A 16,716-nucleotide genomic window follows, 5' to 3' on the forward strand; every position below is an offset into this window, starting at 1 on the left:
AGGGGCAAGAGTAGGAGACAGTGAGGGACGATGTAGGTGTTACTATGAACTATTGTGAATTTTGTATTTACTTTTCTGTAACTATTCGGGACTGTATGGACATTGTGGACTATTTGGACTTTGCATGACATATTATGTTGGTTGTGATATTCGTTGTAGTTGCATTATGCTTGTTGGATGATTAAATGTTTAGAATATGTATTGATGTCTCTGTTTGTAACTATGGATGCTCCTAATACAAGACCGTATCTTGCGATTTTTTTGCGTGAACCTTTAATCATACTACACTTGTACAAAGGCACAAATATAGTACACAGATTAACTATAAATTTATTACGTGTATAATCTAGGAATATTTGTATATACGCTGTGTAGAAGAATCTAGGATTACCAAGCAACAGTGAACGAATTTATGCTTTTCAGACAATAAACATAGACTTTTCAGATACACGGACAGCATTGAATTATCACATCACTGATATAGACTTTTTAGATACACGGACAACATGCAAGGAAGCACAACTCAACTCTATCTCCACCATCCATCTTATGACTGTTTGATCCAAGGGCTGAGGTGAAGAGGCACACGGATCGCTGACATGACACATTGACAGGCCTCCATTCCTCCTCTCAACCTATAAATAACCACTCACTCCCTCTCATTTATACAAACAACAAGGAAGAACACTCCTCAGCATTTGCTTTTGTTGTAGTACCAATGTCTAGAGGGTCGTTCAGAGAGAGAGGAAAGGGGAAGAAAACTACCTGGGGTGGGAGGGTCCTCTTGGTCCTAATTTCTTTGAGGAAGCTCTTTATGAGAGGTTCCCAGTTGAGAGCAAAAGTGATTTCACCAAAGAGACACCACTGAGAGGATACGATGAAAGGAAAGAAGAGTGGCCAAAATGCATGCATGGTGAGGACTGCCTAGTGCAGATGTTCACCGAGGGAATAGATGGAGGTCTTCGTTTCTTCAAATGCCCGCGAGCATGGGTAATTGCTATTACTATTTGTTTCTTCAATATGTTTGTCTTGTATATCACTTACACGACATACTTTTTGTAGTCTTCCTTGGCCAAAGAAAACTATGGGTTCAGTAGGTGGGTCGATCCTCAACCTATTTATCCACATGCGGAGTACATCTACTACCTACAAGACCGTATCTTCGATCTAGAAAGGGAAGTTAGCAGCGGTTACAAGGACGACGAACAGGACGACAACAATAATGGTGCCGATTCACAGGAGGCACTCTGCAATGATCCATATTGCACCTACCCTAACCACAAGAAAAAGGGGCCTCCCCCGTCACCCCCGCCACCACCACCAACAACAACGGGAGGCTACTATAGAGAAGGTGCAACACAATTTGCTATGTGGCCACACTACTAGGATGACTTTATCTTTTTCACATGTACCCAGGTTTAATTACCTAAGGCATGTTAGGTTTAATTACCGAAGGCATGGTTTAATTACCTAAGGCATGTTAGGTTTAGTCAGAGAAAACTCTATACCCAGGTTCGGTACATGTAGTCACATGCCATTTAATGTGTTTCGTGTGTTGATTTCTATAATACCGTATGTCGTTAACTGTTTTTTGCAGCACGTGTTCAAATGGAAATACGTCCGTATCATTAAGCGGAATATTAAGACCATTGATAATGAAAACAACCATATAATGAAAAGTTCGATACTATGCCACATTACACAACATATTAATACTACAACTAAGTGCCGACAGTAGACATAGGGGCAAATGCACTTCTAAATCCTTAGTCTGAAACGTACTGAGTAAGCAACTCATCATCCGAGTACCAGTCCTCTACTACAACCCTGTTGCTGTGGCTAGGCTCAACTGCGTTGCTCTGACCTGCCTGTCGCTTGTAGTAAGCGGCCTCCGCTTCATCTGCGGCCGCTGCGGCCCGAGTGAAGAACGCGTCGTCATCCTCCTCTGCCTGTAAGCCCGCCTCTGCTAGAGCGATGAGCTCGCTTAGTCTGCCAGTGTCGTCGTCAGCCTCCTGCGCCTGAATGCCCGCCTCTGCTAGAGAGATGAGCTCGCTCAGTCTACCAGTGTCGTCCTTAGCCTCCTACGCCTATATGCCCGCCTCTGCTAGAGCAATGAGCTCACTCAGTCTGCCAGTGTCGTCCTCATCCTCGTCTCCGTCATCACACAACACAATCGATGATTGAACAGTGCGACCAGCTCGTGATCTATGGCCATCTAACTTCTTCTCCTCATACCTTGCACGAGCCACCTCTGCAGCATGTTCCCCGCTGCAACCAATCTCTTCATGTATAAAATGCAATCAGTTAGCAATGCGATAATATTATATTTAAAACCAGGCAATGAAAAAAGGTTTTCAAGCACTCACTGGCACATAATGTAGCAACATGCTCGTTCAAGACCTGCATCTGTACTCTTGTCTCCTCCCTTGCCTCATTCCTTGCCCTCTCCTCCTCTAACGTCATTCGCCTCTCTAATCCCCATTTGTTAAGCCCAACATCGATCGGGTTACAAATACCGCGCTGTCTAGCAAACTCACGCATCTTTTCTTTGTGATGTTTAACGAATAGGTTGATGTAGTCAGGTCCATATCCCCTCTTCTGTGCAATTACTTGCCTCTTCTTCAGTTCATCCAAGAACTTAGCTTGACCATCATAACATTCCCAACTGCATTTCCTAGTGCTCTGTTCAAAAGAAATATTATATCATATATGTCTTAGCAAAACAAATAAAATACGATTTCATGTTTACCAGAAAAATAACGAACCTCATCATACTCAATCATATGGCCACAATAATGACCTATTCCAAGCTCCGAAGGGACTAGGCCATAGTTGGATTTTACACCACATTCGCACATGATAGGAGGTGCTTTGTAGATTACCCGTTCTTTCTTCTTTTCCTTAACCCTCCGCGGTTCTTCCGGCCATTGGTTCTTAGGACCATACAACCACTCCTTGAAACGACACTTCGCCATTGAATACACCTAAATAATGAGATATTAGTACATGAACACATATAGCTCAAGATTTTAACACATACACTTTGCACTTACTTCATGCTTGTTTGGACACACAAACTCCAACGTATTCTCAGGGTTTATCACAGCTCGATCTCTGCAATCGCACAAAGGAGGTTCCTCGAGTCGTCTAACTGCGGCTAGGTGCTTCTCCTTAGCCGTCATTGCCGGAGGGTTAGGGGGCGTGGAACCCACCACTTGAAGTGCTCACGTGGATGTCTCCCTCTAAACCAATCGTCGAAAAAGAGGTACCTAGGATCAAACTTGTCTGCACCATCGATCCACTGAAAGAAAAAGCACCTCTTATGGTCCTACACAACGAGATTCCAACAAAATATTAGTACCATACTTAAACAAATAAAGAAAAAGGATAGTACAAACAATTTCTTATATTAAACCGACTACATGTGTAGAAGCAACGCGCGACTGTGTCCGGATGTTTCGATTAAAAAACATGGGCTGGGAAACTACAGTCACAGTTAGGGACAGGAAGGTCAGGAGGAACGGGGGCATCTTTGCTAGACGCGTCGGGGTATAATTCTCGAGGACTACCCCGTTTTTGCCAAAACTCCTCCCGAAACATTTCTTGCATCTAACAAAATGGATGTAATTTAACAAACATAAATAAAAACATCACCAAAAAATATCAATGAGAACCATAACTACAATACAACCAATTTTGTTCTAAGAACCAAAAGCAGTTAACATTATACCCTAAACCTAGGGTTTCTCATTTCATCCACAACAATGAACCCATAACATAACTACATGTGGCTTGGTTTGCTAGCTTTTTCCATGCCTTGGAATCAACCTATGGTTGTATAATACATATATTGAGGGATACAATGAAACCCTAAGTGATGACGATTCTTAGGTTCAAAAATCCGACTAATATGTACCGAATCGATGCGAAAAAACAAGGAGGTGAGCGAGTATACCTTGCTCTCGAAGATCTACGGATCAAATCAAGGTTTTCAAGGTCCAATATGTCGATTCGTGAGGTAGGGTGAAGTGGCGAGAGAAAAACCCGAGAGGGAGGAGGAATAAGAGGAAGAACGCTCGGGGAAGAAGTGTAGGCTGGGTTAAATGCAGGTGGCTCGGCGCCAGTCACTCTGGCGCCGAGCCCCCTGGCAGGCCATTTCCCCGTGCCCAGGAGCTCGGCGCCAATGACCGTGGCGCCGAGCTCGGCGCCAGTCACTCTAGCGCCGAGCCAAGGGTCCATTTCCGGAATTCTTTCCGCCAGGGGTCTATTTGTGAGAAACTTTCGAAAAAAGGGCCAAATAGTAAAAAATTCGGCCCTTCCGTATGTATCTAATCTGATGAAACCAACTATTATAATTGGCGCCATTTTTCACATGCTAGCGCCTTTTGCCTCCTTTATTTAATTCAATCGGCGGTAATTTAATGTGGGTCCGATAACACATGAACGTGGGACACAGAATACGGCTGGTCTATAAACCGCTATTGCTGATTTGTATGGCTAATTTGTTAAGAGAGAAAAATATTATACCATGACTGATAAGCCGGCTTATAATGGCAGCCAAACAGAGAAAATGTGAGGGTCCATCTCTGGAGGGAAATGAATGGATGGTGGACACGTGTGTGGAGACATCGAAGGGGACACGCCGAGGAGACACAAGCTTCAGCCCTTCGAATTGTGAGGTCCCCAACCGAGCGGGGTAAATTGTTATGCATGGTGGCTGACCAATAAATAGGGGAAGGAAACAAGGAGAACCTGCGAGCAGCGAGGATGACTGGTGGGCCTAAGGATCCTGGCGCTGAATCTCCGGTGGCCGTTGGAACAAGATTACTTAGGCCCTGTTTGGTTACCCCTCCTAAAAACTTTAGGAGCTAAAATCTAGATAAAATTTACCTAAAGAACCAAACAACCCCTCCTAAAAGCTCCTAAAACTTTAGGAGGGACCAAAAACTTTAGAAACTCCGCCTCCTCCAAAAGGCTCCTAAAGTCCATCCTGGACCTGGGGTACCCCTCCCGACCACACGCTCCCCCACGCCCCCCACTCCCTCGTGCCGCCGCACGGGCCGGCCGCGCGCCCCCGCTCCTCCTCGGCGCCGACGCCACGATGTCCGCCTTGGAGAGGCCGAGCGCCGGGCCGGTGAGGAAGGCGAGCACGGCATTCGGCACCGGCTCCGCTCTAATCTCCACCGCCGCGGAGCGGCAATGTCCGCCGGCGAGGACCTCTTCAGACGACCGCCATCCCTCATGGAGCCGGTGAGGGGGAGGCTTGAGCGAAGAAGCAAGAGGTCAGGGGGAGTGAGGGGGAGGCAGATCCGGGTAGCGCGGGCGTGGATCTGGCGACAGCGGCGGCGGATCGACGGCGACGTTGCCGAAAGAAGCGGCGGCGGCGGCGGAACGTGTGTGAGGCGTGGCTGCGGCATTTGAGGAGTGGGGAGGAGACTGGAGGGAGAAAGAGTGGCGTGCGGAGCTGAGGGAGAAAGAGAGTAGCGCCAGGGGTAACTAAAGAGGGCATCATGGTCCTTTTGCCACTGTATTTATTGCCTTTAGTCAGTTTTAGGAGGTAAAAACAAACACTTTTTTTAGTAGATTTTAGAAGGTTGCCTAAAATATTTAGGAGCTTAGAACCAAACAAGCCCTTACATAGTTTGATGATGGTTTCCATCGCCAATTAAATTTCAGGTTGTTCGGAGAAGAACAACCTGTTCGTTTGGTCGTATTTGACTTATAAGCCCAGCCAACGAACAATATTTTTCTCTCACATCAAATCAGTCAACAGTATTTTTAGCCATAACTTATAAGCCAAACCAGCCCAAACGAATAGGATGGAAGATGGTTAGTGCTTCAGTTTCCAGAACAGTATAACAAGTTTGCAAGTACGTAGTGCTCATGCAGAAAATGAAGCACACAAAAACGTTTCATTGTTAAAAAGAAAAGGAATACAAACAGACTGCGACTCGAACCCGGGTCTCTCGGGTGAGAGCCGAGTATCCTAACCAGCTAGACTACAACGGATGTTGCTTTGCAGCGTTTCATTAAGTCAATTTGTGTACAAAATAAAATTGGCACGATGTTTGCACACGAGGGCGAACAGACAAGAAGACCTTTTCCTCCGGAAAAAAAAAAAACAACGACAAAGCCTGAGTTGTTTGCTTGTGCCCAACTGCCCATATCATGTCGAGATACAATCGGCTCGGGGCATTTCGTCGAGCACATCTGCAGCCTGGTATGAGACGGCGCTGCACGTCTGCACCAGGCCGCGTTTCCAGGTCCACCAGGCCGAAACCGGCACATTCTTAAACAGCGCCTCGCTAAGCCCAGCTCGTCCACCACAAGGACGAGCCCGCTCGGCTGCCGGCCTGCCGCTGGTGTCCCCCCAGCCGTTTTGCCCCGGTGGTGGCGGCGGCGCAAAGCGTTCAAAAAAAGCTAGCGCCCGGCCGGTAACGGCAGGTGGGCAAGTGGCAACCGCCGTCGCCATGTGACGGCCACGGCGCACGCGCCGCACCCGGTCCATGTCCATCCCATCGTCGGGCACCGTCGGCTGCGTCGTGACGCGCCGGGGCGCGAAGCATGCCGCCCGCAGCCCCGCGCCGCCTCGTCAGTGGGCACGATAGCGGCCATGGCTGCACACGGCGTACCCGGATCATTTCGGTTCGGGCCGGTATCAGCTGCCAACTTGCCAAGTGCCGAAAGGCCGAAAAAAAGTTCCTTCTTAAAAATTATGTTGAAACCGTTTCTAATGATTCCTATTTGCGCAAACGACTCATTAGATTAAGATACTGTTTGTGAGAGTCTACGTTTGTATTGTCTAATTCGTAAATAAAAAAAATACGTATATGTTTTTAGGGCGTCGGTTAAGCTACGTGTGTTGAGCTTAACTGCTTAAGCATATATGTTTTCTGTTTCGCCTTGGCCTGGCCGTCGTATGTAATGACGACTTCGACAAAAGGGAAACCTTGGCTACAACTCAGTCAGTCACTACATTCATCGTATCTATACCATGTACTGCAGGCTCACGCGAAAGCAGTTTGACCACGCCAAATTCCGACCGCTTTGTGGAGTACTGAACATTGGAAAAAGGCTCATTCCCAATCCCACCCTGGGCTGAATACATTTTTCATATGCCGAGGTGAGGAGGATCTCGGAAAAGTCCGCAACATTTACCATTTTCTCAGTGGCTCAGTGGCGTCCCCTTTTTATGTATGTTGTCATGGCCGAAGATTACTAAATTTGCACGTTGGTGAATATTCCGGCCTCTTTTACACGCACACGCAGCGAGTGTCTCCCCCCACTCCTCGGTGGAATGTCTGTAGTAGGAACTTCCTCTGACCTTAATTGTTCCCAAATACAAATTTCTCTCGCGCCAATTAAAATTTAACCGGGTCAATCAACCAAACGAACCCAAAAAAATTCCGTCGAGTGCGCGAAGATTGCGATAAGCTTTTACCATACCCTCGATCGAGAATCGATTATTGTAATTGGCGAAGGGGTTTAGTAGGCAAATTTTGTTTTATATTCAGGGTCAAAATTAGCATCCAGGACAGGCGCTTTTTGCCCCTGCCATGTGTTCTTCCCTGTATGACTGATACCGTGCGAAAAGGCCGGGTGCCTGGGCCATCATTTTTTTTGTTCTTGCATGTTTCTTGTATAAGGGGGTGTTTGGTTCACCTAGCACCTTTTAAATTTAGTAGCTTTTAGTCTCTTTAGTAACTTTTTTGTCAAACACCTTTACTAAAAGTGACTAAACAACATTTAGTCACCTAGTCACCTAAATCTTACTAGCTGCTCCTAAAACAACGTTTGGACAGGCCTTGCCTTCATCAATGCGCACCGTACCCCCTCACTCACATCTCACTCTATCAGCTCGCTCACTCTCTCCCTCTCGCGCTCGCTCTCCTCTGCTTTCCCCGCCACCGCCACCACTTTGCTCCACGCCGCTGCCGCTCCTCCCAACCCCTCCGTCGGCGTAGCAGCTCCTTCGCTCACCGCTTCCGCCATGGACGGCCACGGGTCTGAGTATCCGGACTATTACTCGCAGTCCTCTTCTCCGGCGGATCTGAATGGCTCCGGTCTGTCGCCCCCCCCCTGCCGCCGGCGACTTCAGCGTCTTCTCCCAAGCTTCATCGTATGGCGCGGGCTCCTCCACTCGACGCGGCATGGAGGGGCTGGATCTGAACACCGACGCCGCCGGCTTCCCCTACATGGGCTCTTACTAGGGGCTCCTCCAAGGTGACTTTGCTCCCGGTGGTAGAGGGCTGCTTTCTCTTCGCATTGGTGCCAGATCCGGTGCTGGAGGGTTCGTTCCTCCTCGGCTGACCGCAGGAGGGACTGGATCTAGTAAACGCCCGGCTTCTCACGCTGTTGTGCGCCGCTCCAGGGTGGGAACCGGCAGTAGCCGTGCCCGCGCGCCGGCAGCTAGGCTACGTGGAACAGTTGCTTCGGGCAGCTCGGCTCCTCCAACTGAAGGAATGGAGCCAGAAGATGACGACGACATCCCGCACGAGGTGAGCTTGTTCTCTGATCTGATTCATACTTTGCTCTGTTTATTATCTATGTTATGCATGTCTTATTTATGGTTCCGTATGTCTGTTTTTACTACATTCTCATACTTTTCATTGATCTGATGTGTTAGGTTTTATTTGTTTGATGTATAGATCTTTATTTGTCTAATCTGTTTGATCTACAGGTGCGTGTTAGGTTGTATTTGTTTGATCTACAAGTTTGTATGAACTACTACTGTTTAGTTGTTTGTTATTGAAGTGTGTACATGTTTCATGTAGTATTGTGTATTTGTTTGATCTATATCTGTCTATTTCAATTTTTGTCTCTTGTTCTCTGATATGCTTCTCTACTAGTTTGACAAGACAAATTGGTTCGATGCAAATATATTTGTGTTCTCTTATCTTGTTGTTGATGAAATGAGAAAGGGCAATTCAAGTAAGGGGACAATGACAAGGAGAGGTTATGATAATTTGAGAGATTTGTATGAGCAACAGATTGGCCTAAAGCATGATCTTAGCTGTATGAAGAATAGATTCAGCCAGCTCAAGACCATGTACAGTTCTACAAGTGGGCACAACTACAAACAGGTGTTGGCCGCCAAGAAAACGGAGGGATAGATGCACCTCTATCTTGGTGGGATAGGCATACAAGGGTAATCTTTGTGCCTAATAATTTGTTTGCTTGTTCTACTTTCATGTTGGTTTGTGCTAACAGTGGATTCTTGTGATTTTTTAGAAGAAGCCAGAGTGTAGGAAATTCATGTATGGGTTGCCTAGATTCTTTCCTCAGATGGTTGAGCTCTTCCAGAATATTGCTATTGATGGCTCAACTGCCACCATTCCTGGGCTGTCATGCCATGACCAAGACAGAGGGATAGATGAGGATGATGAAGATGGTGCTGCTACTCTAGACGACTGTGGCTTACAGCCCAATTCACCAAGTATCACAAACAGCCACAAAGAGGGCAAGCAGCACAACTGACACAACATCAAGTCCTAGCAAGAACAAAAAAGTTCCAGTGAATGTTATCGTGCAAGGGCTGGTCACTCAATTGGAGATTGCTGCTAAGAAAGAAGTCAATGCACTGGAGCGAATAGCACAAAGCAAGAGAGGGGAAGCTACAAAAGCAAAGCAAGCTAGAGCTGATGATGTTGCTAGGTGCCTCAATTTGGCTGTGGAGGCTGGGGCAGACAAAGCTTCAAATGAATACCATGTGGCTACCATGCTGTTTAGAAGTAGCTACAACAGGTTGGTCTTTAGTGGCCTTGATACAAATGAGCAAAGGATCGCATGGCTGAGGAGGGCTGCCCAAAATAAATGAGGAGGATAGGATAGAATGGCAAATGGAGTCTCCAGTTTGGCACCCTTAATTTTATTTTGCTTAAGACCTTAAATTTATGATGAACTATGTAATCGTAATAAACCATGGTTTATATTTGGACCTTGTAATGCTTGTTGAACAATGTAACGGGTGTTGCTGCCATTGTTGTTGATGTAGGGGCTACTGCTGCTACCCAAGTATTTTTGTTCATGTCAACATTCAATGCTCTTTTAACATCTATTTCTTATGATGACCAGGGAGCATATGAAATGGGATTTACTGCTGGAGTGGCTGATGCTGGTGTAGGGGCTGCTGCAGGAGGAGCTGCTGTTGGAGGGGCTGATGTTGATGCTGGTGTAGGGGCTGCTGCAGGAGAAGATGCTGCTGGACTTTCTGATGATGATTGGTGGAGTACTACTGATGATGGTGTCCCTACTGAAGACTCAGATGACAAGTGGACTACTGATGATGATTGGTCAGATGTTGATGATGAAGGGGACTTCACTGATGATGAGGAAGCAGTTTTGATGATGCATGTTGCTAGGTGTCAGCAGAAGAGGAGAAGGATTGCTACTGCTATCATGCTGCTAGGTATGTACCACTGTGACAAGTTCATGAACAAGGCTGGTTATAGAGTCCCACATAAAACTGGATATCAGTGGACTATGAGAACCCTAGGAAATATGACACAATGCTATAACATGTTTAGGATGCACAACGATATTTTTTATAGCCTTCACACTTTGCTAGTTGAGAGATATGGTCTGCAGTCCACTACAAAAATGACTTCTATAGAGGCTATAGCAATGTTTGTGTGGATGTGTGGTGCCCCTCAGTCCATGAGACAAGCTGATAATAGATTTGAGAGGTCACTAGGGACATGTAGCAACAAGTTTGATAAGGTATTGTCTAGTGTGATGAAGCTAGCAATTGATATCATTAGGCCAAAGGATACACAATTTTCAACTATTCATAGAAGGTTACAATCTCCTCGGTTTGCTCCGTACTTTGGTAAATGCATTGGAGCTATAGATGGGACACATGTACCCGTCACTATGCCAACTGAGAAGGTAGTCCATTACACAGGAAGGAAAGGAATCACCACAGAGAATGTGTTAGCCGTATGCGACTTTGATATGAGATTTACTTTTGTTCTAGCCAGATGGCCAGGATCAGTTCATGATATGAGGGTATTCAATGATGCACTTGAGAAATTTGGTGACAAGTTTCCACATCCACCTCTAGGTATGTATGGGCTTTTACATTTCTTCATTGTCTTCGTCATGGTATTTGTCATGTTACTTACACAAGTATTGTATTGTGTAGACAAATTTTATCTTGTTGACTTGGGTACCCAAATCGATCGGGTTTTCTTGCACCGTACAGAGGTACAAAATACCATGTGCCCGAATGGAGAGAAGGGCCAGCACCTAGAGGTAAAAAAGAGCTCTTCAATTACACACATTCTTCACTTAGAAATGTTATAGAAAGGTTTTTTGAAGTCCTAAAGATGAAGTGGAGAATTTTGTTGGATTTACCTAGTTTTTCCATGGCAAAGCAAAGCAAAATAATAATGGCATGCATGGCACTGCACAATTTTATTAGACAGAGTGGTATGATGGATGACCTCTTTGACTTGTGTGATCAAGATGAAAACTATATACCAACAGAGGAAGGAACTTCAACTCAAGCAACTAGAGGCACCATACGTTTTGGAGACAAAGATGAAAACATAAATCAATTTCGTGATTGGATAGCGAATTGTTTGTTTATAAGGACATAGCATCGCTATGGTTTGTAATAATGAAGTTTTTTGTAAACCATTTGAACATTATTTGTGAGAATGTACATTGCGGCAAACAGCTTCCATAGCAGTCAAGCTGACTTGCAAGGGATCGTGCTAGCGTGCAGCCAAGCTATTTTCCAAGCAACTAGCAGAGCATGCCAGACAGAGCAGCAAGCCAGGTGTGGAATTGGCGCCAAGGCCGCACGCGGAAGGCAGCGGCGCTAGCAGGAGCCAGCAGCACGGCACTGTTGGCGCCAAATGCCAGGGGCACCAAGTTAGCATTAATTTGGGGTGTTTTGGCCTTTACAAACATGTACATGTCAGGTTTAGTCAACTAACCAAACATGGTCTTACTAAAATTTAGGAGGTAGTTTAGCTGACTAGATTTAGGAGCTGGGAACCAAACATGGCCTAAGTAATGCGACCAAATGTGAGTGAAACACAACATCTCATCTCATTCACATGATTCCAACACAACATCTCATCTCATTCACATGATTCCAATTTTCTTCTCACTCCACTCGACACAAAGTTATTGGTCCCTCTAATCTGAAATGCTTTGTTGACCATGCTGTTTATTACTGGACTGTACGTCATTATTTACATCATCTAAGACAATAGTCCTGTTCGCTTCTCTTATAATCCATACTTTTTAGCTTCTTTTTTCAGCTGGAATAGTATTTCCCTCTCACAACAAATCAGCCGGAACAGTGTTTTTACTCGTTTTTTCAGCGAAGCGAACGGGACCAATAGCAAAGCATTCACACCATCTTTCTTAAAAACAGAATACCAAATTGTTTACACTTGCAACTGATGTTCCCCAGCAGTTATATAGCTACATACATCTTCTTGAATGCTGAATTCTGACCGGCATGTCAGCCAGCAGTTTTTGCGTTAGGTTCACTGATCACAAGCAGGGACTATTTGCAGTGCAAACTTCAACTACACAAGAGCCTGCAGCAGTACCAAATAGTAGTAAGCCTGCAGCAGTACCAAATAGTAGTTAGACTTGTAATCATAGTGAGATTAACAAAGTTATCTTGGTCCGGTACTTGGCATTAGCGGCCGACAGAGAATCAGGCCGCCACACTCCCCACCTCTAGGGGGGGTGATCATCCAGAGGCGGTCAAGTGTTCCGTCGCTCTCGCGCTACAACGCAGCGCCTAGCCTTTTGGCTAAAGCTATAAATTCCAGAGACGCAGAGAAGCGTAATGCAGGTTTGTTTAGCCCTCCAAGCAGCTACGTTACTCTCTTTTGCTAACAAGTCCTAATATAAAAATTGGAATTTGGAATCATGTTTAAAAAAAAACTCAACGTTTTTCCTCCTTTAACTGAATTTAGTTAAAGGATTTATCGCGGTGTCGTCTTCATGTATGTATGGTTTGTGCAATTCAGGTAACATATGAAATTCGCTGCTACAGCTTTGTGCATTTAATCGTCGAATGAATCCAAATTTCTTTGAGTGGTGATAAGGTTTGAGCCATTGAGTTTGAGTGGTTGATATAACAATGTATGTACGTAATGTAAGAATTACAAGGAATCACTTGGCCAGCTAGTGACAATAAGCAATGCATAGACTGTAGCCTGTTGGAGGCAGGAGACTAAGGGTAAAAAGGCTTACTCATTGCCCCTCTCATCATTGAGTTGCAATACCTTGCATTGGGGTTCTGATTCCCCTTTGACCGATCTTGAGCTGATATCCTGGCCTCTGTTGCTGCACTTTTGCCAGTTGCAGAGACAGTTTGGCGTCTGTTGCTCCACTGACGGTTGTTCCAAAGTGCACGCGTACGCAACATATATGTATACACGATTCACCAGAGAAAGGAAGAGTCCGTGGAACTCTCCTTCATAGGGTGTTTTGTGCTGCGCCTCTTCGAATTTCTGTCGAGCTAGCTAGCTACATTTCTAGCTAGGCAGAACAATTGCTGCTTTATTCTCGGATCGGATGATGCCTGTTTGAAGTACCGCTTGCATTTTGGGCGGTTTCGGATGGTCAAAAAGGTCAGGTACTGGACATTGGCCGTGTTTCGGATATAAGGAATCAGATTGTTGCTTCAGAAAGATCGATCACGATATTAGGGAACGTTCGCACGGCTCCTCCGGAGCCGTTTTGGTATGAATCATTTGGTAGGGCTCCTCTGGAGGAGCCGGAGCCGGAGATTAACCCAAACAGGCCCTTAGTCTAGGACAGTGCGGTGACGCGGAGAATTTTCTCAGAGATTTTTCTCGATCGGTGAAACGTGAAACTGTTCTTGACTTAGACTCTATGTTTGCGGTAGGCGGGAGTGATGGCTTCAAGCAAACAAGATACCTTCAGCATCCAGACGACCGTCCATGTTCTACATTTAGGGTAATACTGCAACTTTTGCCGATCACATCAAGGCAAAAGTTGTTCCCATGACCAGATTCTGTAGTTTGCATTTTCTTTTCTTGTTCTGCCTCTTCCATCAGTTCTTCTAAGGAAAGGAGGAAAGTATGTTTCTTGATACGATGAATGAATTTCTTTCACTCAAGAGGAGGCACGTCCGTGAATCGACACAATTGAGACTCTTCTTCTTAGTACAATGATATGCAAATCTTTTGCGTATTCGAGAAAAAAATTGACACAATTGAGCAGGTGAGCTACGAATCGTTTCTCCCAAAATGCAGAATTTTTGCAGTATCATATGTTGGTTATTTTACACTATTCCTGCACAATTCTTATGAGGTAAGTAACCGTGTAGCACAAACCATACAAGCACATAGCGAAAAAAGAAGTACCAACGAATTGGAATCTTCCAAAAGCCCTGATAAAAATTATACAATCAGAATAGCCTTTAGTCTTGGTGAGTATATAAGTACAGTTTCAAGACATACACGTATGGGGTCTGTAGCTTGCCTAACTATGTAATGCCCAACCTTTGCCTTGCACACTTTCTTTCTTATACATGTGTTTCGTTTATTGTCCCACAATAATGTCTTTCTTAACCCTCGGAACTACAGTATGTATCAAGCTCGCTTCTGCATCATATAGTGCCACACTTCTGATAGCATGCCACACCTCAAACTGTTACACCTATCAGTGACAGTGACAATCACCATCCACACTTGGGAACCTTCGGAGTCGGAGGCACACAGCATAGGTTCAGTGGTCTCATAGATCAGCTCGTTGTCAGCTTGTCATGCCAGGGACAAAAAATGTTAAACCAAGGAATGCCGCCACTAACAGCAGCCAAACATATGCACCAGCACTATCAACTGCAAATCGCAAGCAAGACAAATCAAAACAGCTCAACACTAGACAAAAAATATGGTCCTAAAGCTGCAGCACTCTGAGGCTTAACGATTCAGGCATGTAGAAAAGCAACAGCAGCATGGCCAAACTTTGTGGAAGATTGCATTGCAGAATAGGGTAACACGGAACACCAGGGAACAATCTGTTCTTACATGAGATGAGACGGGGGTTTCCATCTCTGTGTCTTGTTTTTTTTTTACTACTCCTAATAAATATTACTAGGATGCACTACGGCACAAGAAGGTGAGCAACGCCACTCTGACCACAGCACTACCTCGGCAACGGGCACCGGCAGCCGCCGCTTGGTGCTCCCTGCCTTCCTCGCACTAGACAGCGCCAATCAGGAGACGACCCTCGCGTGGCCCAGGTCGATCAGGTCCCAGAGCACATGTTAGCCAGGCTGGCCCACAGATCATCTCCGTCCATGTCCATGTCGATGTCAAAATCAAGAAGCTGCTGCTGGTACTGATGGTGCCCATGATGCCCATTGGCTGCAGCTGGCGCGGCCACCGGCGCTTCCCACTTCCACTTGCCGTCGTCAAATGTTGTGGTTTTGCCACTTTCCCTGCACTGGGTGTCGTAGCAGCAGCTGGTGGTGGTGGTGAGGTCGCTGTAGTGACAGTGCTCGTAGCTGTAGTTGTCTGAGGCCTCCCTCTCGTGGCCTGCAACAGCCTCGGCCTCTGTCTCGGCATTCCTCGCGAAGCGGCCCTGCACCCTGGGCCTGCTGTCCGCCAGCGTCTTCCTGCAGGCATACTGAAGAGGTCCGGAGCAACAGATGCATTAGAGGACATGCAAACATTGAAATTGCATTTGCAGATTGCGTGGTGCGGGAAATCATTACAGTGATCTTTTTGTGGAAGTTCCTCTGGTTACGCTTCGTACGGTAACGCTCAATCTTCTCCTTGCGTTCTTCAGCGCTGTAACGGCCAACCTTCTGAGTGAAAGGCACCCCTGCATCTTGGCCGTGTGGGTCACCTGAAAGTGGTGGCGGTGGTGGAGACGCCGCGACATTCATCACCTGCTTTGTATAACATGGGTGAGAAATGATTAAAACTTGTTTATGACCAGCTATAAGACCAGCTTGTGGTCTGTTGGATTACCTGGAGGTCACCAGTACTGAAGACACGCCGCATGGCTCCAGTGCTGAACTCCAAAAGGTCACCGGAAGATGAGGAAGGGGAAGAAGGAACATGGGGAAGAGGCAACTGGCATGCCGAAGCCGAAGGAGACGAGCAAGAAAAGGTGGCATTACTGCTGAGCTGTTCAGACAACTGGAGGTGAATAGGGAGGAAATGCGAGTTGATGTTGCTATGTATGTAGTAGGAAGGCAGGGAAGATGGGTAGGGAGGCGGCGCTGATGCAGCAACATTGGGAAGTGCTAGCAAGCCACCGTTGCCGTGGAAGAAACCCCCTCGAGGAATTTCAGTCGGAGCTGTGGGCACAGCAGAGGAGAAGCCCACTGCATGGTGCATGGAGAGGTCACTGTAGTTGGGTGGCGACGAGGATGAAGGATGGAACATGACTTTTGGGCGTGAATCCCTCTGATGTGTTTGGGGAGTCAGTGCAAGTGAAGGAGGGTTGGTATAAAAAGAGAAGATTTGGTGCATGGTTCAATAGGCCCGGCCCTGGGGCGGGGCGGGGCGGGAGGGGCAGGCGTCCCAGGCCCAGGTTGCCGATGCCCCAGGTATGCATACAGTACTAGTACTACACAGCCCAAACATACGCCAGAGCAGAGTCCAATGAATCGACGACACCGGTGATACGCATTCAGCATCCGCGTGAGTCGCGCACTCGCGCCCCTTCCTTTCCTTCGAGTTTTACGGTTGGACTTCCTTTCCT

General features: G+C 46.3%; 2 protein-coding genes across 2 annotated transcripts; both read right to left on the reverse strand.

The window, feature by feature from the left end:
• Positions 1–2,087: 2,087 nt before the first annotated feature.
• LOC136511029 (uncharacterized) lies at positions 2,088–3,107 on the reverse strand. Its single transcript, XM_066505274.1, has 4 exons — positions 3,054–3,107; positions 2,766–2,984; positions 2,367–2,682; positions 2,088–2,281 (listed from the first exon to the last, which is right to left on the reverse strand). The coding sequence occupies exons 2-4, from the start codon at positions 2,973–2,975 to the stop codon at positions 2,088–2,090; spliced, it is 720 nt and encodes a 239-aa protein (XP_066361371.1). The 5' UTR covers positions 2,976–2,984; positions 3,054–3,107.
• Positions 3,108–14,957: 11,850 nt separating this feature from the next.
• Positions 14,958–16,484, reverse strand: LOC136509848 (two-component response regulator-like APRR1). The gene is made up of 3 exons (XM_066504431.1): positions 15,978–16,484; positions 15,719–15,895; positions 14,958–15,630 (listed from the first exon to the last, which is right to left on the reverse strand). Exons 1-3 carry the CDS (start codon positions 16,482–16,484, stop codon positions 15,250–15,252), a joined length of 1,065 nt encoding a protein of 354 aa, XP_066360528.1. The 3' UTR covers positions 14,958–15,249.
• Positions 16,485–16,716: the final 232 nt, after the last annotated feature.

Source organism: Miscanthus floridulus, chromosome 16 (genome assembly GCF_019320115.1).
Source record: "Miscanthus floridulus cultivar M001 chromosome 16, ASM1932011v1, whole genome shotgun sequence".
Classification (NCBI taxonomy): Eukaryota; Viridiplantae; Streptophyta; class Magnoliopsida; order Poales; family Poaceae; genus Miscanthus; species Miscanthus floridulus.

Bases quoted from the DNA above. Each gene is read 5' to 3' on its own strand.
- LOC136509848 (XM_066504431.1), bottom strand. From the start codon at position 16,484: ATGCACCAAATCTTCTCTTTTTATACCAACCCTCCTTCACTTGCACTG. The intron at 15,896-15,977 runs GTAATCCAACAG...TATACAAAGCAG, and splicing joins TCAGTACTGGTGACCTCCAG to GTGATGAATGTCGCGGCGTC. The intron at 15,631-15,718 runs GTAATGATTTCC...GGACCTCTTCAG, and splicing joins ACTTCCACAAAAAGATCACT to TATGCCTGCAGGAAGACGCT.
- LOC136511029 (XM_066505274.1), bottom strand. From the start codon at position 2,975: ATGGCGAAGTGTCGTTTCAAGGAGTGGTTGTATGGTCCTAAGAACCAA. The intron at 2,683-2,765 runs GTTCGTTATTTT...TCTTTTGAACAG, and splicing joins ATATGATTGAGTATGATGAG to AGCACTAGGAAATGCAGTTG. The intron at 2,282-2,366 runs GTGAGTGCTTGA...TTATACATGAAG, and splicing joins TGTTGCTACATTATGTGCCA to AGATTGGTTGCAGCGGGGAA.